This window comes from Phyllostomus discolor, chromosome 3 (assembly GCF_004126475.2).
Source record: "Phyllostomus discolor isolate MPI-MPIP mPhyDis1 chromosome 3, mPhyDis1.pri.v3, whole genome shotgun sequence".
Lineage (NCBI taxonomy): Eukaryota > Metazoa > Chordata > Mammalia > Chiroptera > Phyllostomidae > Phyllostomus > Phyllostomus discolor.
In genome coordinates, this window is record NC_040905.2 from 10,422,477 (window position 1) to 10,448,806 (window position 26,330).

Here is a 26,330-nt window from a genome sequence, read left to right on the forward strand (position 1 = left end):
TCCCTCTCTTTCTCCCTCCCTCCCCCTTTCTCTAAAAATAAATAAAACCTTTATAAAAAAAAGAAAGAAATGTTAAAATGTGAAAAAAAAAATAAGTGTTCACTTGAAAGAATACAGTATGAGATCTGGAACATTTAATGATCCTACCCTACCAAAAATTTTATGTCCTTTTAGGGGATTTAGCTTTATTTTTGTAACTCGTTTACTTATAATGATTAATGCTGTATATATCAATGTTATTACTGTTAAGATTATTGGGGATGCATATAATTTGGCATCATAAGATTGTGTATATTAAACTTTTAGGCATTCTGCTTTTAGTTTTTACTTTGTAACTTGCTTACCTGTAACAATTAATGCTATATGTATATTAATGTTAATAATGAATATTGTTAAGAATATTTGGGATGCATATGATTTGGCATCCTAATATTTTGTGTATTAAATTATTAGGTGTTCTACTGATGACAGCCTCAGAAAATGAAGACAATGACATTTTGTGGTGTGTCAACCATGACACATTTCCTTTCCAAAAGCCAATGATGGAAACCCAGGTATAAATTGTCAGGGTAATTATATAGAGCTTTTTATATTATTTTAAGTGGAGAATATAATTGTAAGAAACTTTATCTTCTGATTTATTACCGTTTGCTTATTTAAAAAAAACCTCATATGATTAGAAAGCATATTGAAAAAAGTGTATTCTATTCTTTGTTTTACTTCTGTGATGTTACAAGTCACAGTAATCATTAAAACTCTCTTTAAAATAAACATTGAAGCCCTTGTAAAACGTTTTTTATAGTATACTGAAAATGCATATATCTTTTTAGAAATTGTCTTTGTCCCATTTAAATGTATTGTATTTTTAGTTATTATGAGGCCACCCATTATAGTTATGCCAGAATTTTATTCTAATGATCTCTATAGTTAATTGTTCTCCCTAAATTAAAAAAAATTAAGAATAGAGCAAATGGTGACTTGAACCCCACATTAATGAATTAGCAACACTTCCCCCATCTTATTTCCTCTCTTTTCCCTACGTACCAAGTGTGCACACACAAGCACATAATTGTGTTTTAAAAGTAAACACCGCCTTGTACTTCATGATGTAGAGGTTCTGGTGAGGAGTGTGTGTGTGTCCAGCTGTCCTACCCCAACCCCACAGCTGGGTGACCCATCCCCACCCATGAGGACCTGAGGGGAGGGCCATCAGCTTCCTCCCCTTGGTGTGCCTTGTCCTACCCCTCTCTGTCCTCCCAGATGCCCCAGCACAGTCCATGCTGCCTGCCCCCAGAAGGTGGTAGCCAAACCAAATTAACCAACTCCAACTAGCGTGTGAATGTGTGATACCTTTGGAGCCATTTCTGTGAAGGCATCTTGGTTCCAGCTGTCACTGGCCTTCTGGTTATTCTGCAGCATAAACCCTTCTAGTTAGGGCGAGTGGGAGGTGTGTAGATGGGAGGAGGAAGAACCCAGCCCCAGGGGATGGGTGCATGGTTCGAATGGGCTCTTCCAAGTTGCCGACATGGACCAAGTTGCTGGGGTAGGGGCAGAAGTTTGGTGAGGAGGCAAGGAGCACCTTTCTTGAATTCTTTATTCTCTGGACTTTACTGAGCACCTGCTGTGTGTCTCATCCTGTGATAGACTGGGGATTCAGAACCTAATACAAACCCTGTCCTGATGGGGTGCAGGGTTCTGGCTCCATTCCTTTCAAGCTGTGCTTCAAAGGACTTCACATGTCTCTGGTCCTCAGTTTCCTCGTCTATAATAGTTATCACAGGACCTCCTTAAGTATTTTAAGAGGTTAAAAGACTTTTTTTAAAAAAAGAAATAGCTTAGAAAACAAGTACAACTTCAGAAGAGAGCAGATCTACATGTTGGCAAAACCTAAGCACCGAGCCCACCAGTGCAGATCAGCCTGCCCTGGAAAGGTGGTGGGAAGGAGTCTGGTTAGAGAAGGAACTGGGATCTAGTAAACGCTGTTTAGAGTTTATCTCGGGGAAATTTTTCCTTTAGCCTTTGGTGTGGATAGATTGTTACAGTAGAGGATGCCTGACTGAAAGAACTAGACAGTAGAAAATTAAATACAGACTTTTGAGAATATTTGTTACTGTATTAATTTATTAAATCCTACGTTTAATTTCAGATAAAGTCTGTACAACTTTTCATTTTCAAGGTTTTCCTTAATACTGTAGGAAAGTTGAAAGAAATTTAGTTCGATTTTTGTAATTCAGTGACTTATAAAGATTAATGCCGTGTATACCAATGTTATCAGTAGTGTCAGCATAAGAAGTTGGTTTCTTCTCTGTAGACGACGACCCGTGTGGATGGCCACTCCTGGGCTCTCTCTGCAATAGATGAACTGAAAGTGGATAAAATAATCACGCCCTTAAACAAGGACCACGTCCCCATCACTGACTCGCCAGTTGTCGTGCAGCAGCACATGCTGCCCCCGAAGAAGTTCGTGCTCCTGTCAGCGCAGGTGGGTGCGCACGCGCGGTGGCGGCAAAGGCAGAGGGAGGCGGCGATCGGTGCTGGTGTGTTCACAGTGCTTGCTTGGCCGAGTGGTTCCTAAGTCAAACTTGGGGATGCTTTCTCTTGGAGCGTTCTCAGGAAAGAAGTATTTGTCAATCCCAAACATTCAACAAAGAGAACTTGCTTTCTGTGATGTTATATTTCTAAGGCTCTCCTACCACCAGTGTTCAGTAGCATGAAATAATGAACGGAGTTTATTTTGTATCGTTCTCACTTAAGTCATTAAAAACTGCCCTGGCTGGAGTAGCTCAGTGGATTGAGCGCGGGCTGGGAACCAAAGTGTCCCAGGTTTGATTCCCAGCCAGGGTACATGCCTGGGTTGCAGGCCATGACCCCCAGCAACTTCACATTGATGTTTCTCTCTCTCTCTCTCTCTCTCTCTCTCTCTCTCTCTCTCTCTCTCTCTCCCCCTCCCTCCCTCCTTCCCTTCCCTCTCTAAAAAAATAAATAAATAAATAAAATCTTAAAAAAAAAAACCTTTAGTTTAAAAAAAAATCATTAAAAACTTTACCTAACGTTTATTTTTTGAGTAGTAGTGCACTGACAAAATTCGAATGGTGTAACCAGGGCTGGACCAAGTGCCGTCTCCCTCCCACTTCAGACTCCTCCCCCACAGACCCGAGTCGTCGGCGTCTGTGCCTCTTCCCAGAGATGCCTTACAGTCTACAAACAATACACACACATTTCTAAAGAAGTGGTAGCATGTTGTGTGCACTGCATTACACTCTGCTTTCCACATTTCAGAGATACGCTGTAGAGCTCCTTTCCATATCAGTATAGAAGGACTTTACCAGTCTAGTTTATGAGTGAAAGGTATTCATTTATGTGGATGTACCATATTTAACTAGGCCTCTGTTAATGGGTCATCTTCGCTGTTAAGAGTAATTCTCCAGCCTTGTACCTGTATCATTTTGCATGTAGAATTGCCTCTGCCAGGCCAAAGAGTACATGCGTTGTAATGTGGACAGGTGTTGCCAGATTACCCAGTGTGCACGCATGCACTCACTGTTGTGGGTGTGGAGTGCCTGTTCCCTTACACCCTGTCTGAGTACAAAATGCCAGCCTAGGAGGAGTCAGATTGACTGTCACTTTAAGTGCTTATTTTTCTGTGAACTGTCTATTTCTATTTTGTACCTTCTGTTCTATTGAATTGCCCTTTTTATTTAATTTACAGAAGCTCTTAGTGTATCAAGGGAACTAACTTTCTGTGATATTATATAGTTTGAGTTTTCATAGTTTGTCATTTGATTTTATCTATTAAGATTTTTCCATATGCATAAATTTACAAGCGGTTGAAATTTTCAAGTTATCTTTTGGAATTTATGTAGTAGTAAAAAAACAAATGTCTCACTTTGAGGTTCATAAAAGAATTCACCCATAATTTCTTAGTACATTTATAATTTTATTTTGTCCTTTAAATCTCTGATCTATTTGGAATTTATCCTGGTGTAAGGTATAAATAAGAATCCAGCTTCGTTTTTTTGTTTTCTAAATGAACATACTTGTGCCAATATGATGAATGGATAATCTAACTTGAACCTTCTGGTTTGAGGGGAAGCTCTTATCATGGTCTAAATTCTAGTATTTACTTGACCCTGTAACAGAACTTTCTAAATTAATAAGGAAACACCTCTGCCAAAAAAAAAAAAAAAAGATAAGTAAAAAGGCGCCGGCTTTCTTGGACAGAATACCATGTAAACCTTCGTCTTGTGTGCAGCGAGAGCACAGGCTGCGCTGGTGCTGTAGCATCTGCTGGCGCGGTGGTGTCTGCCAACACTGTGCTTTCTCGTCAGCTTGTTTTCAGGAAGATGACATGAGGGTGTTTGTTCACGGTGAGAGCACAGGCTGCGCTGGTGCGGTCGCATCTGTTTGCTTGTTTTTTAGGGCACACAGATCTGGTACGTGCCCGGAGATGACTTGGAGGTGCTCCGTTTCATCAGTGTGCTTTGTATTCTTGAAGCTATTTTTTTGTTTGCTTGTTTTATTGATTTTATTAAATAAAATAACAGGGTCAGTTTTTACCAGCTAAACTTGGTCAATTTATTAACTCACCTTACTCTTTTTAAAACTTCTTAGGGGAGTCTGATGTTTCATAAACTTAGACCTGTAGATCAGCTGCGGCATCTGCTCGTGAGTAATGTGGGTGGAGACGGAGACGAGATTGAAAGATTCTTCAAATTACACCAGGTAACTGTTTGTGCTGTTTTTTAAATGTGATGATAATTTGAGTAAGAAAATGGGAAAGATAGCTGAATTTTATGTCAAGACCAACAATACTGTAATTAACAGGGAGCCTTACCAGTCTTTCTTGCTTTACATCAACCACCATACATGTACTGATATTTTTTTTTAAGATTTTGTTTATTTATTTTTAGAGAAGGAAGGGAGGGAGATAGAGAGAGAGAGAAACATCAATGTGCGGTTGCTGGGGGGTCATGGCCTGCAACCCAGGCATGTACCCTGACTGGGAATCGAACCTGCGACACTTTGGTTCACAGCCCGTGCTCAATCCACTGAGCTACACCAGCCAGGGCTTCATATACTGATATTAATAGTGTTTGTTTTTCCCTTTTCATGTCAGCCGATATCATTCAGATAGCAAATATTTATTGAGCCCAACTATATGCTTGGCACGGATTTAATCTCTGGATACAACATTAAACAAAACTTCTTCTTAAATGTTTATGCTTAATATAAGGGAAAATATTCCTTTTCCACAGGAAGACCAGGCTTGTGCAACTTGCCTTATCCTTGCTTGTTCCACTGCGGCCTGTGACAGAGAAATATCTGCCTGGGCTACTCGGGCTTTCTTCAGGTGTGTGACAGTTGTCCTTTGCCCTTGGCCACTCTTTTCAGTGGTTGCATTGGAGAATGGGATAGTTGAAGGGCTTGCCAAACAGTAGAGGTGAAATCTGCGAAAAGGCGAACTCTGGGAAGGTGGTAATGCTAAGGAAGTGACAGTTGATGCCGTCACCCACTCTTCTGTCTCGTCATCTTCCTGCCTTGGCTGCCACCTTGTCTCTGTTTTTATTTCCCCAAATGCTGGGTCACTTCTACTTTATGCCTGTCATTGGTGCTGAGGGATTCTGAATCTCTCCAAAGAAACTTAGTATCAAAAAGATATTTTACTTGGAAACTTTTTAACTAAGGATAAGAATTTGAGACATGATTTGTTTAGTTTAAAAGAAGTTTTAAAAATACCTTCTAATCATACTCTAGTATGAGAATTACAATACTATGTACACATTAAGTAAACTGTATGCCTTGCTGACCTTTTTAAAATAATTTTTAAGATTTTATTTATTCTTAGAGGGAAAGGGAGGGAGAAGGAGGGAGAGAAACATCTATCAGTTGCCATTGGCATGCACCCCAACTGCGGATCGAACTTGCAACCCAGGCATGTGCCCCGACCAGAAATCAAACTGGCGACCTTTCACTTTGTGGAGTGATGCCCAGCCAACGGAGCCACACCAGTCAGGGCTTTCTGTCCATTTTTCAGAAATTGCCAGTTCCTTATAATACTTCCTGGTAGAATTCCAAGTCAACTTTTACTGAATTAGTTTTCTATAATGTATCTATATATAGGATGGGGCAAAAGTGGGTTTACAGTTGTAATACAAATACTAATACAGTAATTAATAAGTAATATTACAAGAATAAACTCTCTGTATACTCACAACTCTAAATCTACCCCCCCCCACTCTGTTACACTGTAAACACAATGAATTAAAGTCTCTAATGTTTAAAGCTTTATTCTGAGAGCTAAGCAGGACTTGAAACAATTCCAGCTGTTAAGGCGAATAGTTTCACTGAATAAACTAAGTCTGTGTTCTTGCGAAAATAGGTACGGCGGTGAAGCTCAGATGAGATTTCCAACCGCTCTGCCCACCCCGAGTAATGTTGGTCCCATCTTGGCGTCTCCCGTCTATGCCAGTGAGTATGACGTGTTGAATGAAGCTGTTTTTAATAGAGTTTGCATTTTAGAAACCTTGTGGCGTACTTTAAGGGACAAATCTCTTCGCTATATTTACTTCTACTCTTTTGGTGAATAATTTTAAAGGTATCTGACTCCTAAAAGTGATGAGTTCTTACTGTATATTAGGAAACAAAATAAGATGTAACCATTGTAGTATTTACAGAACTCAAGTGTTACTTATTCAGAAGGAGGCACATGGATGATGTAATAATAAATAGACGTCCACCGCAGTGTTTGCCAATGCAGGGATTGTCAGGAGATGGCTGGGGAATGCGCGGAGTCCCCGCCTGTTGGATACATCAGGAGTGGTGCCGCTGCACACTCGGATGCTTAGGAACCGCTTCTGTGTCTGATTTTGATCAGACTCAAAAATTGGGAGTTATTTTATAAATCTTATATTCTTACCTCCTTTCTAGGTTCTCCTCTTCCTAGTGGTGGTCCATATCCAAATCCATCCTTTTTGGGAACACCAGCTCAAGGTACCTCTTCTCTTTTTCTTTGTTTTTGCTCTTCTTTTTTTATGACTACTACTGTTCCTTTTGAAGAGCTAACATTGTGACCTACCTTTAATGCTTGGTGTGGAAAAGATCAGCTTGCCCTATTCTCTTGATGTAATTTAGCCCTGACGGGCTGCATTCAGTTGGCTGAGCATCATCCTGCAAAGCAAAAGGTCGCTGGTTCCATTCCCGGTCAGGACACATGCCTCGGTTGTGGGCCCAATTCCTGAATGGGGCGTGCGAGGGCGCCCAATCAGTGTTTCTCTCACACATCGGTGTTCCTCGCCCTCTTTTCTCCCTCCCTTCCCCTCTGTCTAAAAAATAAATAAATAAAATCTTTTTTTTTAAGATTTTATTTATTTATTTTTAAGGAGGGAAGGGGGGGAAGAGAGAGAGAGAGGAGAGAGAGAAAGAGAGAGAGAGAAAGAAACATCAATGTGCGGTTGCTGGGGGTTATGGCCTGCACCCCAGGAATGTACCCTGACTGGGAATCGAACCTGGGACACTTTGGTTCCCAGCCCGTGCTCAATCCACTGAGCTACGCCAGCCAGGGCTAAATAAAATCTTTTTTAAATATGTAGTGTAATAGAAGCGACATCCAGGACAGTACTGGCATTTGGCTGTGAATGCCTTAGGAGCACCTTTAGTAGTGCCTGGAAAGCCCCTTATTTGGATTCCAAGATCTAATTGTCAGCCCAGAAATCTGTGTGATTGGTTCACTTTCACTTCAGTCGTTAAGGAGCAGTGACTGCAAACTGTCTTTCCTTTTCACCATGCATTGCCAATATAGGACAACCTGTCTGGGAGAAGCCATTTAAGTCTAAGCCTCTCTTTATCTGTTTATTCCAATAATTTATTCCTGCGGGTCTAGATTCCGCAGACTGGGGTTGTGGGGAATTCTCCACGTGTCTTCTTACGTGGTAAGGTTTGTTTTTCTCTTTGTGTCCAAGGCGTGCACCCTCCCGTCATGTCCACCCCAATGCCTGCAGCAGGAAGTCCAGCCGTTCCGGGCCCAAGTCTGGGCTACATGGCGGGACCAGAGATTGTGTACTCGGGAAAACACAATGGCATATGCATTTACTTTTCTCGAATCATGGGGTAAGTTTTCCACGGACCAATTGACTGTTGCTCACCTTAGCCTAGTTTGTGGCATGGAATATTTTTAGTTCTATATTTAGGATGTCACTTATTCCTGTTAAATTGTACCTGAATTTTAGTTCCCTTTCCATTAAGATTGTTTTCCCTCATTCAGCTTTTTTAGTATCTAACCATCTGTATTTTATGCATCTTCAAAATGTATCTCTATACATATTATATGTAGTGTTAAAACCACCCCATGACTCAGTGACTTGTGTCTGCAAGTCAGCTGGAAAGTTCTGGGCTTGGCCAGGCTCACCTGTGCATGCACAGCCAGCCATGAGGTTGAAGAGAGCTGTGTCATCTTTAGATGGGTTGTTCTCCACGTGGCCTCGCATCCTCCGGCAGGCTGGCCAGGGACTGCTCACCGGGTGGTAGCAGGGTTCCGTGACGGAGAGAGCAGAACTTGCAAAGCCTCGTGATGCCCCTTCTCAGAACTGTCCTACCACCGTGTCCACCTCATTCATGTGGCCAACCCAGATGCACGAGGTGGGAAATAGACTCCTCATTATGAGAGCAGCATCAAAGGCATATTGTAACGGGTGGGTGTAGGGAGGGATGAAGAGGAACAGCCACTTTTGCAATCCATCTACCTTGTTATCTAGTTAGTTATCATGCCTAGTACATATTTTTCTTAGGTTTTCTTAGGTTTCTTAAGTACATATGTGCTTTCCTTCTATTTGTTTAAAACTTTGAAACTGTGCAGAACCCCTTTGAAAATTTGGTTTTGCATTATAAGCTTCTTGGTTTACAGTTCATTACCCAGAGCCTCTTGATTTTTCTTCAACAGTATTTTATTTAGTTAAATAACTTAGATTTATCAGATTTTGAAATTTTCCTGTTTTCCTTTTTTTTTTTTTTTTTTTTTTTCAGTTAACATGGTAAAATGGTCAATGAAACCATTGCTACATTTTAACAAACACAGAGAAAGGAATATACTCCATATTTAATTATTTTTATTCATACTCAGCCTAATTATGAAAACATTTCTGTTCCAGAAACATCTGGGATGCCAGCTTAGTTGTGGAGAGGGTGTTCAGGAGCGGCAACAAAGAGATCACCGCGGTGAGTGTGCTGTGCAGTGGTGGCCGCCACTTGTATGGGACCAGGTGTGCTCTCCGTGGACGAGTGTGTTGTTTCACATTTCCTGGTGGCATAGACAGGACACAGCGATAGTATTCTCTCATGTGCGTGTTTGCGTACTTGTCCAGTGCACTGTCCAATTCCTGGGTTAAGTCTCTGCTCTGACACTTACTAACAGGTGAGCAAATTTCTTAACATTTCAGAGCCTGATACGCCCCTGTAAAATGAGGGTGGTATATCTCCTACATAGGTTCTTGCGAGGGTTAGAGTGAGTCCTAATACTTAATCTTGCTCAAAACTACTATTTAAATATTTTGTTTATATACCCAAAAGTCCATGGACCCAGTACTAATTTCCACATACTTCCACGTATTCTAGAGTACTTTGAGAAAGCATTTTATAGGACTTTGTATCATCATAAATTCAGGTAGTAAGATTTGTATGAATGTGGAATATGAACGCAATTTATTTTAAGCATTTTCCCTTTAAAATGAAAAGATATCAAATATCTTTGCAACTCTGACACTAACTCTATAAGTTCACATTTCTAAGAATAAGCATGTGTTTACTTCTCATAGTATGATTTCATTTATATGATGTTCAAGGCCAGGCTACACTGCTCTGTAGTGATAGAGGTAAGAAGAGTGGTTACCTGCAGGATGGAATGACTAATGGGGCATTAGGGACCTTTCCTGGGTGTAGGAATATTCTCTGTTGTGGTCTGGCTGTGACTGTATCAACAAGATGTCACTTAAGATTTGTGTATTTCACTGTCTGTAAATTATATCAAAATCAAACCAGAGTAAGAGAGGAGGGATGGGATACCTAGCCCTTCATTCTGGTCATCAAGTGTGAATTGACATAAGAAGTATCTTTACTGTTTATGAAGTTAGGGTACTTTAAAATTAACATTTATATGCAGTTATAGAAATGCAGAGTATGTTTTCTATATATACACCTTGTCACTGTTTTTAAACTTTTAAAATTGCTTTTTTTTTTTACCAGATTGAAAGTAGTGTTCCCTCCCAAATGCTGGAGTCAGTGCTACAAGAACTGAAAGGCTTGCAAGAATTTCTGGACAGAAACTCCCAATTTGCAGGAGGGCCATTAGGAAATCCAAAGTAAGAATAAATAGGATTTCTCTACTCATTTTCCCCTGAGGTATAATTCACATATTATAAAATCCACCCTTCCAAAATATACAGGTCAGTGGTTTTTAGTATATTGTCAAGGCTATGCGGTCATCACCCACCACTGTCTGACTCCAGAACGTTTTCAGCACGCCAGCAGACACGCCCTGCCTTAGTTCGGGCTGGAGTAACTCAAGCACCGTCAGCCGGCCGACACAGCGGACGCTGGTTTCCCACAGTCTGTAAGCTGGAGGTCTGAGGTCAGGTGCAGCATGCACAGGTTCTGGCGAGGTCGCCGCTCCTGCTTCAGGGGCAGCTGCTGCTTTCTGTGTCCTCAGATGGCAGAGGGGAAATGAGAGTGCGTGCTGTCTGGAACCTTCTCATGAGGGTGCCGAGCTCATCGTGGGGCTCCACTTCCGTGGCCCTCGTCGAAACCTGATTAGCTCCCAAAGCCCCCACCTCCAAATGCCATTACTCTGGGGGCAGGGCTTCAACACAGGAACGCCGCGGGACACAAACGCCTAGTCCTTAGCACCCGTCGGTTCCCACTCGTCTGCCTGACTCTGTGGAGCTGCCTCAGTGGGAGCAGTTCCCCGTGTCGGGTGCAAGGCTCTGCGTTGTAGCCTGTGAGAGGGGCTCCCTCCAGCTTGGCCACTGCTGACAGTGGAGGTTTTTACTTGGTAACATCATCAGCCTACAATTTTAATATTTCAGTCTCTTGCAGGGTTGTTGTTTTTTTTTATGCAAAATTTTTCCGTATTTTGCCCCTTCAGATTGCTCTTGAATCATTTGACAACCGTCTTTGATAGCTTCTTTGCTTCGTGGTGTGATAAGACCTCCCAGGCTCGTTTGGTACATACAGTTCCCGCCATCGCCCTGTACTCAGCCGTTTCTCCCACAGGCCCTGGTTTCTTTTGTAGAAAAGGGTGTTGGAGACTATAGCTAGGGCTCTTTGTTGCTCCTGGTCAAGCTGTATGTTGTTCTGGTTTTATTTTTTAATAAAACAAAATTGTGAGTTGTACTATGGCTTGGGTTGAGATTTATGAATACAGGGTATTTCACTGTCTGTAAATTGTTTTAGGGTATATTTGTATTGCTTTTACCCTAAAAATTGTATTTTTTAACAACATTGATACAACCACTTACTGGCTTTCTCCTACAACGTCCCCATTATAGCTTTAGTAGTCTCATACAATTGAAGTTTAAAATCTTAACCTGCATTTCACTGAATATCGGTTACTAAATAGAACCTTCTCCTGAAAGTTCAACGTTTCAAAATGTTCTTATTTGCTCATTTCCCTCCATGGTCAGTATTTTCTTATAGCAGGTGCTTTGCTTTTTATTTTTGTCCTAAAGCAGTCTCACGTGAAATGGAATTCTTAATAATGCTTACCTGCAGAATTGTTATATTAAAGTAAAGGGACAGGCAAGAAGCAAGTGCTCAGTAAAAAGAAGGTATTGTTACCCTCCATCTACTCAGTGAAACCTGAAGCATCTAAAAATTACAGTGCTTCCAGTTTTAAAACATCATCGATTTGCCAGTACTATTTCACTAATCTACAAGGGAAAAATATTTACAGCACATTCCAGTTCATTTATATGAAATATTCAGAAAAGGCCAACTTAGAGACACAGAAAGTGTCTGGGTGGATGGTTGTTCCGGGTAGAGGTGGGACAGAGGGGAAGAGGAGATGGACCGCTAGTGGGAAGTGTTGTGAAATTAGGGTGAGGTGATAACTGTGCAGCCCTATGAGTTGTTCACGTTAAGTTGTTGAATTGTGTGGCACACGAGTTACATCTCAATAACGCTGTGAAAGACACAAATGCCCACTCTGGACTTTCTGTTTTAGCACCGCCGCCAAAGTACAGCAGAGGCTGATGGGCTTCATGCGTCCTGAGAATGGAAACACCCAACAGATGCAGCAGGAACTGCAGAGGAAATTTCATGGTAATTGTTACTTCTGATCACTTAAATGTACATGACTGTAGTAAAGAGTTTAGTGGTTGCGTTGAACATAATGCGCATCTCTCAGTAAGATCTAGTTTGTGGTAACAGTTTTTTTTTTATTGAAATATCTGTGTGACTGAAGAAAGTGGGGCAATGTGGACGTCATGTATTTCCATAACTTTCAGCCCTAAAATTTTTCCCATCCTCCCTAGAGCACGTGATACACACCTTTTTAAGTGAGTTTTTTATTGTAAAGTAAACATAACATAAAATTTACCTTTATAACCAATTTTAAGGGTATAGGTTAGTGGCATTTAGTGCATTCATGTTGAGCAGACATCACCACTATCCATCTGTAGAACTTTTTCAGCCTCCCAAACTGAAACTCGGTAGCCATGAAACAATAACTTCCCCTTTTACCCTACCCAGTCCCTGACAATCACCATTCTTGTTTTGTCCTAGCTCTGAATCATAGTACCTCCTGTAACTGGAATCACACAGTGTTTACCCTTTTGTGATTGGCTTATTTCACTGAGCGTAATGTCTTCAAAGTTTATCCATGTTGTAGCTCGTGTCAAAATCTCCTTCCTTATGAAGATTGAATAATACTCCACTGTATAACACCACATTTTGTTTATCCATTCATCCCAGTGGATACCAGGATTGGTTTCACCTTTGGCACATTTTGAACAAATTCTTCTATGAACATGGCATACAAATATAAATTTGAGTCCCTGCTTTTAATTTTTTTTGTTACATACCAAGAAGTAGAACCTCTGGATCATGTGGTAATTGTATTTTCAGTTTTTTTGAGGAGCTGACATACTGTTTTCTATCACAAATGCAGCACTCACATTTCCACCAGCGGTGCACAAAGGGTGTCAGTTTCTCCACGTTGCACCAGCTGTTCAGTGGTTTTTACGCCCATTCCAGTGGGTGTGAAATGGTATCATTGTGCTGTGATTTGCTTCTTACTAAGGATTAGCAGCACTTTTTTGTACAGTTAAAAATGTGAATCAAGTTTTTCTTGTGTGTTTTTTTTTTTTCATTATAAGTAGTAACAACTAAAGAAAGAGTAAGAGGAATCAAAAAGTTCTCATATTCATCAATTATCCCAGATATGAATTGGAATAATAATACTGTTTAAATTTTGCCCGTAATTCAATTTTTTTTAAGATTTTTTTGTCTTCTATTGTTTAAGCCAATTATTCTGGCTGACTGAACTTGGCTAATTAAGACCCAGCCATTTACTTTTGTCCCAAGATACTTTCTTCCCTTCTTCCCTTGGTTTCTGCTCACTGTTTTGTATGTTCTTTTTTTCAGTACTTCAGTTAGGCTGTAAGCCTCACACTGCAAGCACAAACAGCAGTGTTCAAATTGCAGGCGATACTCTTTGAAATGACTGCTTTGTAGAGCAGTTTGATCATACCTAGTAAAAGCTTAGAATGCACATATACACAAAGCCCGCAATTCCACTTCTAGGTATTTCGCTTCCAGGTATACACCCGAGAACAGTCAGTCGGTCAGATTTTTCTCTCACAGTCGGAGACACATTTTACATTATGACCCAGACATTTAAAAGCATACACACAGCATACACACAGGACTTCTGGCCAAGGTGGGGGCGTAGGTGGATATACTGTGCCTCCTCGCACAACCAAAATTAAGGACAACAAACATTTAGAAACAAAAAAACAATCAGAACAGACAGAAAATTGAACTGTACGGAAGTCTGACAACCATTCATCCAGACCAGTAAGAGGGGCTGAGTCAGTGGCTGGCAGGGAGGGGCCACAGCAGTAAAAAGCAGTGGCTGGCAGACCCCAGGCGCACAGGTGGCGGCTAGCAGACCTTGGTGCAGACCCTGGGTGCGGGAGACAACAAGCAGACCCAGTGAGGCGCGCAAGGCAGCTGGCTGTCTGCAGTCACACATTCTCACGTAGATAAACCAGGTGAAAATGGGCAGTGAGACAGACCACACAACCCAGGGCCCCAGCGCCGAGAAATCAAGCCTAAGAGCACTGTTTGAAAACACTTGTGGGGGTTGAGACTCCCAGCCTCACAGGAGAGTTCATTGGAGAGACACACAGGGTCCTGGAACACGCACAAGCCCACCCACCCAGAACCAGCACCAAAAAGGCCTAGTTTGCTTGAGGGAAGGGGCAGAGGGGACTGAAATGCAACAGAGAGCAGAGCAAACACCATTGTTCCCTCTTGGACCCCGCCCCCACATACAAGCGTCACAACCCAGTGACGTGGGTTGCCCTACCCTGGAGAACACCTGAGGCTCTGCCCCTCACTACATACTAGGTACGACCAGACCCACCCACCCCCCCCACCCCCAAAAATGGCTCAAATGGAAGAATAGATCCAAAGCTCCACAGCAAATACAACTAAGCGACCAAGAGATAGCCAGCCTATTAGATGCACAGTTCAAAGCACTGGTGATCAGGATGCTCACAGAATTGGTTGAATTTAGTTGCAAATTAGATGAAAAAATGAAGGCTATGATAAGTGAAATGAAGGGAATGCACAAGGAACCAATAGTGATGGGAAGAAAACAGGGACTCAAATCAATGGAGTGGACCAGAAGGAAGAAAGAAACAACCAAACAGGAAAGAATGAAGAAATAAGAATTCAAAAAAATGAGGAAAGGCTTAGGAACCTCCAAGACATCTTTAAATGTTCCAACATTCGAATTATAAGAATTATAGGGATACCAGAAGGAGACGAGGAAGAACAACAAGTGGAAAAGTTATTTGAACAAATAATAAAGAGAACTTCCCCAATCTGGCAAAGGAAATAGACTTCCAGGAAGTCTAGGAAGCCCAGAGAGTCCCAAGGAAGTTGGACCCAAGGAGGAACACACCAAGGCACATCATAATTACATTAGCCAAGGTAAAAATGAAGGAGAGAATCCTAGAAGCAGCAAAAGATAAGGGGACAGTCACCTACAAAGGAGTTCCCATTAGACTGTCAGCTGATTTCTCAAAAGAGATGTTACAGGCAAGAAGGGGCTGGAAAGAAGTATTCCAAGTCATGAAAGGCAAGGACCTACATCCAAGATTACTCTATCCAGCCAAGCTTTCATTTAGAACAGAAGGGCAGATAAAGTGCTTCCCAGGTAAGGTCAAGTTAAAGGAGTTCATCATCAACAAGCCCTTATTTTGTGAAATGTTAAAGGGACTTATCTAAGAAAAGAAGATAAAAAAAATGTATAGTAAAAGGACAGCAAACTCACAATTATTAACAACCACACCTAAAGCAAAATCAAAAGAAACTAAGCAAACAACTAGAACAGGAACAGAGCCACAGAAATGCAGATCACGTGGAGGGTTATCAGCGGGGATAAGGGAAAAGTACAGAGAATAAGTAGCATAGACGGTAGGGAGAAAACAGGGAGGGAGGGCAAGAGTAGTATGGGAAATACAGAAGCTAAAAAACTTATGACACATAGACATGAACTAAAGAGGGGGAATGTGGGTGGGAGGGGGTATACAGGGTGGAGGGGAGTGAAGGGGGGAAATGGGACAACTGTAATAGCATAATCAATAAAATACATTTTAAAAAAATAAAAGCATACACATACAACTGAAACAAAAATTTGGGAAATAACTACCTATCTTACACTCTTAATAGTTTTTCCTTTTTTTATTCTATTTTATTTCCTCTTTAAAGAAAAAAAGTTTTCGTAACTGACTGAGTTGATTTTATAACTCTCCAGTGCATCCTCATCTAGGGTTTAAGAAACTCAGTCCTAGAGAAACCTGACTGCACTTTCTGGGAGACCTTTTTTATGGATATTTATTGCTATTATTGTTTTAGTAGGAAAACAGAAAAGAATAAAAACGTTTGTCCTTCAGGCGGACCGCGTTCCTAATTGTAGCGTACTCACACGGTGGAACACTCAGCAATTTAAAAAGATGTATTACATTTACATTGTATCAGTCTGGATCATTTGCAGAAATGTAACTGGTGGAAAAAGCATGGCACGAATGATCTAAAAACGATCATCTTTACTGTTTGAGTGCGCACACACACACACACACACACACGCTCATCTATGTAATCCTGAGAGGATGAAAACACGGACTCCACAGCTTGTGCTCACGGCTGCCTGTGGTGGGGGAGGAGGTGGACAGTGGCCGTCTCGCCTTGAGGGTTGTTTTCATTTGGGTAAAGTGTTGTTTTACTTGACATAAAGCCACTCAACCTATGTTGTTTAATAAAACTTCATTAATTGCGTTTTGTAATCAGAGGCTCAAGTGAGTGAAAAGATTTCGCTTCAGGCGATCCAGCAGTTGGTCCGGAAATCATACCAGGCTCTGGCTTTGTGGAAACTTCTCTGTGAGCACCAGTTCACTGTCATTGTAGGCGAACTGCAGAAGGTAGGCTACCTTCGTTCCCTGAAGACCGTGCTGTTGATCTTGTGTCTCAATTTTGTCATTTCAAGTGAACTTGAGTCTTACACTTTGGCCGGGGAGGGGGTTATGTGGGGGAGCAGTTAGGCTCTGATAAAGCGACAATGTTACAGGAAGACTGCACAGGAGATTGGGGGGTTCGCTTCGTCAGAGTCACGAGGTTACACAATGTTTGGAGCTTTGGCTGGTATGGGGATGGAATCTTACTTTGCCAGAAGTACTTTTTGGCAGTAACTGGTTTGTTTTATAAAACAATAGATTGTAAATTTTATGTAGGCTGCAAGCCCTTTTGGGAATCTGATCAAACTGTCTCTTTTCAGCCTCAAAGAATGCATACCGTCACATACATACGTTTTTGCATGTGATTTCAAGGAGTCCATCAACCTTAATTAAACATTCATACTTTAAAAAAAGATGCTTCCCATTGTGGGAAATGAATGTCCGTATTTATCCTGCTGTCCTCATTTGAATCCTTTTAAATAACAATGATAACTTCCCCTCATCTAAGTATTAGACAGACTTACTTAGAGGGAATGTATTCCTACCCATTATTTAATGTGAACATTTTGAAACATATATGAAAAAAGAGCAATACTACAGCTAATCCTCATATATACTTGACTGGTATTCAGCATTTTCAAGATTTTACTAACTTTGCTTAATCCTTTTTTTTCTTTTACTTTACAGAATTATTTTAAATTAGATCCAGACATCGTGATATTTCATTCCTATGTAGTTTAGTATGTACATCTTTAAAAAGATGGACATTTCCTTGAATAATAATGTCATTATCACACTCGGCAACATTAACAGTTCTTTGTTAGCGTCTAAAACAATGAAATCTCTCTGATTGGCTTAAAAATATCTTTTTACAGATTGGTTCACTCAAATCACATTTTAAACAGTTGGTTCACTCATTGAATTTTATTGTTGTGTCTCTCACATCTCTTTCAGTTTAGAGCTATTTTCCCTTGCTATTATTGCCTTGTAGATATTGGATGATTGATCAATCCTGTGGAAAGCCAGCATTCGGAGGTTGTCTGTACCTTTCTCGTAACTAACTTGTTTCTTTATTCCCTTCATTTTCATGGAAAATGGAAGTGACCTCTACTGAAGCTTGATTAAAGTTCAGGTGCATCTATTTAAGGAAGTATAAATCGCTCCATAGGCGGCAGTTTGTATGTCAGGCTGTGTTTGCTAGGAGACACAGGAGGTTTACTTATGCCTTCAGTGATTCTGAGGTTGACTGCCAGATTCAGATGGTAAATCTAATCCTTCCGTTGGGACTCTCCACCAGACTTGCCTTATCCCCAGCTGTTCATTGCCTGAATGGCTGAGTTCATTTAGGGTTACAAGATGGTAATTTCCCAAATTTGATTTCTTCCATATTAATACAGTGTTCTCTTACCCACCAGGACTGTTGGTTACCCTGAAATGTTTAGTTCTTGACTTTTAAGTACAATTTTTAAAGTTAAAAGGCATTCCCCTAGTTCTTTTCTGTAAAGGCCAAAGAGTTGTATTATTGCTGATTTTATTTCTTTTAAACACATACTTAAAAAACAAAACAAAACAAAAAACCTTGCCCTGGCTGGTGTAGCTGAGTGGATGGAGCGCCGGCCTGCGAGCCAGGGGCTCACCGGTTTGATTCCTGGTCGGGGCACATGCGTGGGTTGTGGGCCAGGTCCCCAGTGTGGGGCATGTGAGAGGCAACCACACATTGATGTTTCTCTCCCTCTCCTTCTCCTTCTCCTCTCTCTAAAAGTAAATAAGTCATTTAAAAAAAACCCTCAAGCTAAAATGTTTAATTATGAAAACCTTTCCATACCAAGCAGAATACATTTTAGTGGGTGATAAACATAATGTAGTTGTTTTAGCCTCTGCATCTTTCTGGGGATCCGTCTTCAAAGCTCTGTCCCTTGAATCACAATTTTTATGCTTAAGGAATACAAATTATATAGTAATACAAAATTTTGGACCTAGTATATTTGCTGAAATGTATTAAAAAATACCAGTCAAATCACTCAGCATTTTACTCTAATATAAATTACAGTTGCTTCATTAATTTAGAACTCTATTTTACCAAGCACATTTGTTCAACACAAGATTAAACTTCAACATTAGAAGGCCTTGAATAACAGAATTCCGACATTATTTTAGGAAAAAAACAGAAGCCCACGATGTTTTAATGCAGCTAATTGATTATTCTTGTCCGGTCATAACTACAGTCAGGAGCCCTGGCTGTGAGTTTGGCTTTGCCTGGGCTCTGCCGTCCTCATTTGTAAAGTGAGAGGTTTGAACCAGACATACTGCGGGTTCTTTTTCAATTCTGTATGACTCTAGGAAAATTTCAGAAGTGTGTTAGTTTGTATAGTTTTAGTATATTTTCTCTTTTCAGTTATAAAGTCCGTTTATGTTTTGGTTATATTATTAAAGAAATTTTATTCTGTGTGGAAATGATATTCTTACATATTTGATAGAAGAAAAGTTTTTTTTTTTTACACTCCTAGGAATTTCAAGAGCAGCTGAAAATCACCACCTTTAAAGACCTGGTGATCCGGGACAAAGAACTGACCGGGGCCTTAATTGCTTCCCTCATCAACTGCTACATCAGAGATAACGCTGCTGTCGACGGCATCAGCCTGCACTTGCAGGACATCTGCCCGCTGCTGTACAGCACTGATGACGCGGTGTGTTCCAAGGTACGGTGCTCCGTCAGCTCCTCCGAGTCCCCTACAGAAGAGGAGGTTCCGTGGTGTGGTGAACAGCACGCCAGAGTTGGAGTCAGGAACCACCTTTTTGTACTCAGTATGTGACCTGGACAGGTTTCTGAACCTCTCCTGGCCGTAGAATCCTCGTGTGTGTAAGAAAGGGGTGGGAATACATGATTTCTTAAAATCCATATATATTTAAGTTTTTCATAAAGAATCTTTGGTGGTATTTCTAGGCCTTATTTACAAAGATAATGGTTTGCCCTGGCTGGATGGTTGCTCAGCGGATTGAGCGCCGGCCTGAGAGCCTAAAGACTGCAGGTTCGATTCCCTGGCAGGGCACGTGCCTGGGTTGTGGGCCAGGCCGCCAGTTGGGAGCATGTAAGAGGCAGTTGATTGATGTTTCTCTCACACATCGATGTTTCTCTTCCTCTTCTTCTCCCTCCCTTCTCCTCTCTCCGAAAATAAATAAATAAAACCTTTAAAATAAATAAATAAATAAAAAGGTAATGGTTAAATATGCCTCTCCTTAGAAGTTAAGGAAAATCTCTAAAACCTAAAGTAAGTCTGTAATGAATCAGAGTTAATTGGGCAATCTTTATTGATCCTTTCCTACAGGTGGAAGGAATTTAAAAAATCAGTATCGCGTGGACTGCCTGCTGACCAATAAAGTATTGATTAGGCAAGAGATTTGCCAGACACAAAGCTATCATGCTTAACATGTTTGTGAGAGGAATTAAGAATAGCTAGGATTGTTTGGTCAAAAACTTTTCTGCCTAAAATTAAGAAGAAGTAAGTTTGTAGAGTTGTTTTTATTATTGATTATAATTAACCAGATGTACATTTAGACATAGACTAAAACTTACATTGACAGCATCACCTGCGTGCTCGATTTTATGTCTTTTTAAGTTCTTGTCGTTTCTACTTAGGCAAATGAGCTTCTCCAACGCTCCCGACAAGTTCAGAATAAGACCGAGAAGGAAAGGATGTTGAGGGAGTCACTGAAGGAGTATCAGAAAATCAGCAATCAGGTCGACCTCTCCAATGTTTGTGCTCAGTATAGACAAGGTGAGAAACAAAACATTCTTCCTTTTCTTTTCTTTTCTGTCCCAGATTACTTTATTTGAAGGAATGGCACAAATGAGAGACATAAGTGGGTGATTTGGTACAAGTTCTGGGAAAGGGAACCCCGACACGTGTGTGCTACTCTGGTGATCAGGGATGTCCCCGCCGTGGTCGTGGGAAGGCAGCCGGTGGCCGAGCTGTCCTCACTGTGTCCCAGTGTGTGCTTGTCACGGAGATGCTCCGCCCTGCGGGCTCGGGCCCCCAGCCTGCGCACATTAGTCACGTGGTCACCCAGTTGTGTGACGGATTTCACCTGCGCATCCAGGTGGCCAGTCTCAGTGAAGTCACACAAATGAGGGTCATTTTTTTCAGTGGCCAGTTTATGCAAGCCCAGTAGTGACTGTTTCACACTTATTCCATCACGGTCAAAGTAGTGAGACATGGACAGGTAGACAGAGGAAGCGTGAGCTCCAGGATGACCTGGTGGTTGCTGGTGGCCTCCAAGTCCTGGTGGCAGTTCTGGCACACCCATGAGGTGGACATGGTCGTCATGATGAGCAGCTGAGGACAGGCGGCTACGGGGCACTGGCGCGTTGGCGGGGGCCTTGGGGTGGTCTTAGGCCCTGAGGCAGTGGCAGAAGGATGGATCTGGGCTGCTGGCTGGGATGGGGGTCGAGCACCAGGTTCTGTTCAAGCGCCATCGAAGCAGGAAACTACAGTGACTCTCAGTGAGGACTGTCCATCCTAGCTTCTCAACTGAGGGGGCAAATGACCGTGTGACTGAAACGAGCTAGTGATGAAGAAGAGCCTCTTCCCAGAGGCAAGTCTTCTCCAAGTTCACTGGCCCAAGTACGTGGCACAGGAAACTCATCCCCTGTGCTTTACTTTGTGGCGACTGCGCTGGCCCCCACAAAAGCTGTGGTGCCTTTTCACGTTTTCAGATGTGTCCCTTTTACCGTTGTGTCTCAGTCCTGGTTCGGTTCAACTCCCGTCTGGTTGAGACTGCTTGCCGGGTCACATTTAATTGTAAGATGCTTAAGAGCTTTTGTTTAATTATCAGTATACTACCTGATGTAAAATATTATCTAGTCAAGTTTAAAATTACTTTAAAATTAAATCTAACATAATATGAAAGTAATGACTCTTATAAAAGATACTGTTTTGAATCTGAAGACTTTTTTCAACAATTAACTCTAACTCTCCTGTTTGTTCTTTTATTTTTTTTTTTTAAGATTTTATTTTTAGAGAGAGGGGAAGGGAGGGCGAAAGAGGGACAGAAGTGTTGATGTGCAGGAGAAACATCGATTGGTCACCTCTCAGTGCCCCCCCCCTCCAGTGGGAGACCTGGCCCCCCACCCAGGCATGTGCCCTCACTGGGAATCGAACCGTGTCCTTTGGGTTCACAGGCCAGTGTTCAGCTCCCTGAGGCACACAAGCCAGAGCATCCTGTTTGTTATTTTAAACAGAAAAGTTTTTTCCAGTGAAGAAAATATATTCAGTAGCTGCCATTTAGTCATGTTAGGACCTTGTTCTCTGGGGACCTTGTTCTGTGGTAAACTCCTAAGAAATATTTTATATGATATTGTCACCAGGGTAACTCATGTGCAAGGGAAATCGAATAATATTTGATGGGTATTTTTATAAGCCAGATAAGAGGGAACATATCCAGCTTAAAAGCAAACCTTGAGTCTTCGTCCTTTGTCTTTCCCATGAGTGCGTTTTTATGAGGGCGTGGTGGAGCTCTCTCTCACGGCTGCTGAGAAGAAAGACCCTCAGGGCCTTGGACTCCATTTCTATAAACATGGAGAACCAGAAGAAGACGTCATAGGGCTTCAGGCTTTCCAGGAGAGGTGAGTTTTGTCACGTTAGCAGACTTCTCTGTGTGTCAAGTTTGATCGATAGTATTAGGGAAGTAATATTTCAAATACAACGCTTACAAAGTTCAATTGTGCTTTCACGCTTTTAACAAATCTATGCTTTCACTTTAAAGTGACTTGTTTTATTAAAAGCCTGTATCGGGATTATAATTCCTTGCCTACAGGTAAAGTTTTCATCTGCTAAAAATTCCTAAGTACTCACAAATGTTTTAGAAGTTGCTTCTGTGGTTTTTCTGAGACTTTGTTCATGTCCGTTTTAAATGAGGTAACTCGGAAACAAACCTGGCTCCTCCCCTGCCTCCTGATCTGTTCTTCTGGGTGAAGTATGTTATTTTAAAGGACGGTTTTTAAATGTTCACGAATTAGCAGAGACACAAGAAGTAAAGTGCCGCGTCCATAAAGGAAATACGTACTCTACCTAAGATGTGGTTTTCATTAAGACATTCACTTTTGTGACATCACCCTTTTATGTTTAACCAAATGCCTCTCAAACCTACTGAAAAATTATATGATCTCTGTTACTTTTAATACCAAATATATACATATATTTATTCTACAAAATAGCCTTTAAATTCTTGTATTTAAGATTAGATAAATCAGTTACTGTCTAATTAACGTAATTGCTCCTTTCCCCTTCTTCTTCAGACTAAACAGTTACAAGTGCATTACAGACACACTCCAAGAACTGGTGAATCAAAGTAAGGCTGCTCCTCAGTCTCCCAGTGTCCCCAAAAAACCGGGGCCTCCTGTGCTGTCGTCGGACCCCAACATGCTGAGTAATGAGGAAGCAGGACATCACGTACGGGACAGCGTCTTTTCGCTCTGAAATGCATTGTGCTTGGAACTTCTGTGTGGTGGTGGTGGTAGCATAGTCATCTTGGGAAGGGTAATGAGTAGCTCGTAGAACATTTAAGGATACTCAGTTCTTTCCAGGGGCTAACAAGGCCGAGGGCTCATGACGTCCGGCAGTAGAGCCTTGACCTGTGCTAATTTTTCCCACTTTCTTTATTTTAGTTTGAACAAATGCTTAAATTGTGTCAACGATCCAAAGATGAGCTCTTTAGTATTGCCCTGTATAATTGGCTAATACAAGCTGACCTTGCAGATAAACTGCTACAGGTAAAAAAATGGTTTCTTATTCCAATATTGTTAATTTCGATAAGTAATGTAATATTTTTTCCTAGAGTACAAAACAGACCATTGCTCCACTTTTCTTGTTATTTACCAGCTGATTGGCATGTTTATATTGTGGGGCGGGACTCACTGGGTTGTGGACTAGGGGACCTGAACTTTGTTCCAGCTCTGCCATTCAGTCACCACGGACTTCACACGTCTCCTCCCTCCCTGGTCTGTGTTTCTCAGCCTGTGAAATGAATGGGTGGCATTTGATCATTTCAAGGATGCCTTTGAGCTCAGAGTTTAGGACTCAGTAGCTGTGGTCTCAGCATTTATTAAAAGACTTATAATTGGATCATAGTAAATTATTTTTATCAGCCTAATGCAAGTATCTGAGCAACTCTGTCGTCAGCTGTGGTAAAACAAAAAATCATTTGTAATGAGAAAATCGCCCTCTCTTGGGTCTGTCGTTGGATTACAGTTTTGCTTATATGCGCATAAAGTAGGGCACCTCTGTGGTTATCTTTAAAGTGTTACCCTCGCTGTGTAAAGAGCAAGTGGGTGGTGAGGAAATGTTTCCGGGTGCCTGTCCCACTTCCAGGTCACTTCCCCATTTCTGGAGCCACACCTCTCCCGAATGGCCAAAGTTGACCAAAACAAAGTTCGCTATATGGATTTGCTCTGGAGGTATTACGAGAAGAACCGAAGCTTCAGCAGCGCCGCCCGCGTCCTGTCCAAGCTGGCTGACATGCACAGGTACGGCAGCGTGGTGGCCCAGCCGCCTCCAGGTCCATCCGGGCTGCGGAGCATAAATGAGACTCCGCTCAGGTTCTGCGTGTGCAGAGTTTTTGTGCAGAGTTTTATTTGGATTCATCTAAAGTTTACCATTCTCTCTTTCTGTTTGTTTTGTTTTCAAGAATGTATAGGAGATTCTAAAAGAATGCATAAGGCCCCTTTTATTCAGACTGTCTTCTAAATCCTTTTCTCTAAGATATGTCATTAGATTCTTCCTACTAATGACAATTATTTGCTATTCTTGACTAAAAGGACAAAAACTACTTCTGAAAGGTTTTCAATGTTTTGCCATTTCCTGACTAATTTTCTGCACCCTGACATTGGGTTAAATGACTGCCAAGGTCTTGGAGGGTTATCAAGAATCCTGTGAAAGGAAACACTGGGGTTCTAATTAGATTATCCTGTCAAAAAGACAATGTAATAAAGCCAGGGTGCATGTGTGTGTAAAGCAAATGTGTTCCTAAAAGGTAGAGAACTTCTGGATATTTCATAACAAAAAATTAATAATAGTTTTACAGGTGAAAGGTTACTGTCCGAGGAAGGAATGCGGAAGGAAAACCAGTGGGGGGGAGGTGGTGGACTGGGGGGCGTGGAAGGGGAGGGGGCTGGGGCGTCGGTGGAGGCCGTTGGAGGGTTTTAGGAGGGCATGTGAGAGCGGGTTCTTGTGTTTGAGCGGTCACTCCAGCTGCTCTGCAGAAGATGAAGGGTAGTATTGACCCCGTTAAGGCAAAGACATGAAAAATGTGAGGAGCAATAAAGAATATTCTTAATTTAATTTTAGAAGAATCCAAATTTTAATATCCTGAACTAACGTTTTAAAATAGGAAGTAGCTCTTTTGGACACAAACATGTCTGACTTTATTTTTTTGCCTTAAATTGTGGCTCTCTCTTACCAGAAATCCTCTAATAATTTTTTCAAGTTTCAGGTGGTTTTTTGTGTCCATTTGGTATAAAATGGTACATCATAATTGATGTGTTTGTATCTTGGAACCGTAAGAATTCATACAAATAAAAACGAGTGTTTTCCCCCCAGCACAGAAATCCCACTTCAGCAGCGACTGGAGTACATCGCTCGAGCCATTCTCAGCGCCAAGAGCTCCACGGCCATTTCCTCCACAGCTGCAGACGGCGAATTCCTTCACGAGCTGGAAGAGAAGATGGAAGTAAGTGATGATACTAAGCCCTGGTCACACTGAGCACTTCTGTTCTTCCTCTAGTGAATGATCGGTCTGTAGCAGTCAGAATTATTCATTCTCGTCTCGTCTGCCCATATTTTTCATTTATTTTCGTGTGTAGATATAAGTCGTGGAAGACTCATGATGCAGCATTTGGGTCACACTGTGGTTGTAATTTAAACCTTTTCTCTGTGGCACTTCTAAGGTTTTCCTGGCTATTCCAACACAAAGCAGATTACATCACATGCACCATTTGTTCTGGGAGCTAAGAAGTAGACATAGGGAGTAGAGGGGACCACACCGCCTTAACTGAGAGACCCCAAAAATATATAGCAGTCCCAACACAAAAGCTTATTTCTCAGCCGCAAAAAGCCAGAGTGGGTATTTCTGACAGGTGGCTTTCTTCCACTTGGTTGATTTTTGCAACCCAACTTTTATTTTCTGGCTCTCCTGTTACCTTTGGCCTTATTTTTTTTTTTCCTTTAGTCAGAGGGAGGAAGGGGAAAAAGCATGTAAGAAGCACATGCTCTCTCCTAGAAACCTCAACTCGGAAGTGACATGCTTGACTTTCACTCATGGCCCTTTGCAGGGAAGTTAGTCTTCTGTCCACACCTCCCTGCGGAGGGGGGGGCTGGGAAGTGTGGCCTGGCCGTTCGTCTGGCTGCCGCCGTGCGGGGGACAGCTAGGGTGGGCAGGCAAGACGCTGCCACAGTACCTTTCCTGGGAAATCTTTTACGTTGTGGGGGGGAGTTGCTAGTCTGTTATGACAGAAGTCTTTATTACTACATTAACTTCAAGAAACTTAAGGTCAGGTACTAGCAGTCATTTCTTTGAGTACCTATTGATTTTTCATAATGAAATCAACAC

At 41.6% G+C, this 26,330-nt stretch overlaps 1 protein-coding gene across 1 annotated transcript in view; it reads left to right on the top strand.

The window, feature by feature from the left end:
* Positions 1 to 26,330, top strand: part of NUP155 (nucleoporin 155) — a 53,513-nt gene that overhangs the window by 20,400 nt on the left and 6,783 nt on the right. The window contains exons 12-29 of the mRNA XM_028525288.2: positions 454 to 554; positions 2,312 to 2,482; positions 4,612 to 4,722; positions 5,256 to 5,350; positions 6,380 to 6,468; positions 6,928 to 6,990; positions 7,959 to 8,106; positions 9,144 to 9,210; positions 10,234 to 10,349; positions 12,209 to 12,306; positions 16,564 to 16,694; positions 19,235 to 19,426; positions 20,365 to 20,503; positions 22,215 to 22,350; positions 23,023 to 23,176; positions 23,392 to 23,496; positions 24,095 to 24,249; positions 25,322 to 25,451. Coding sequence (XP_028381089.1) covers positions 454 to 554; positions 2,312 to 2,482; positions 4,612 to 4,722; positions 5,256 to 5,350; positions 6,380 to 6,468; positions 6,928 to 6,990; positions 7,959 to 8,106; positions 9,144 to 9,210; positions 10,234 to 10,349; positions 12,209 to 12,306; positions 16,564 to 16,694; positions 19,235 to 19,426; positions 20,365 to 20,503; positions 22,215 to 22,350; positions 23,023 to 23,176; positions 23,392 to 23,496; positions 24,095 to 24,249; positions 25,322 to 25,451 — 2,201 coding nt within the window. The remainder of the gene's footprint in view (positions 1 to 453; positions 555 to 2,311; positions 2,483 to 4,611; positions 4,723 to 5,255; positions 5,351 to 6,379; positions 6,469 to 6,927; positions 6,991 to 7,958; positions 8,107 to 9,143; positions 9,211 to 10,233; positions 10,350 to 12,208; positions 12,307 to 16,563; positions 16,695 to 19,234; positions 19,427 to 20,364; positions 20,504 to 22,214; positions 22,351 to 23,022; positions 23,177 to 23,391; positions 23,497 to 24,094; positions 24,250 to 25,321; positions 25,452 to 26,330) is intronic.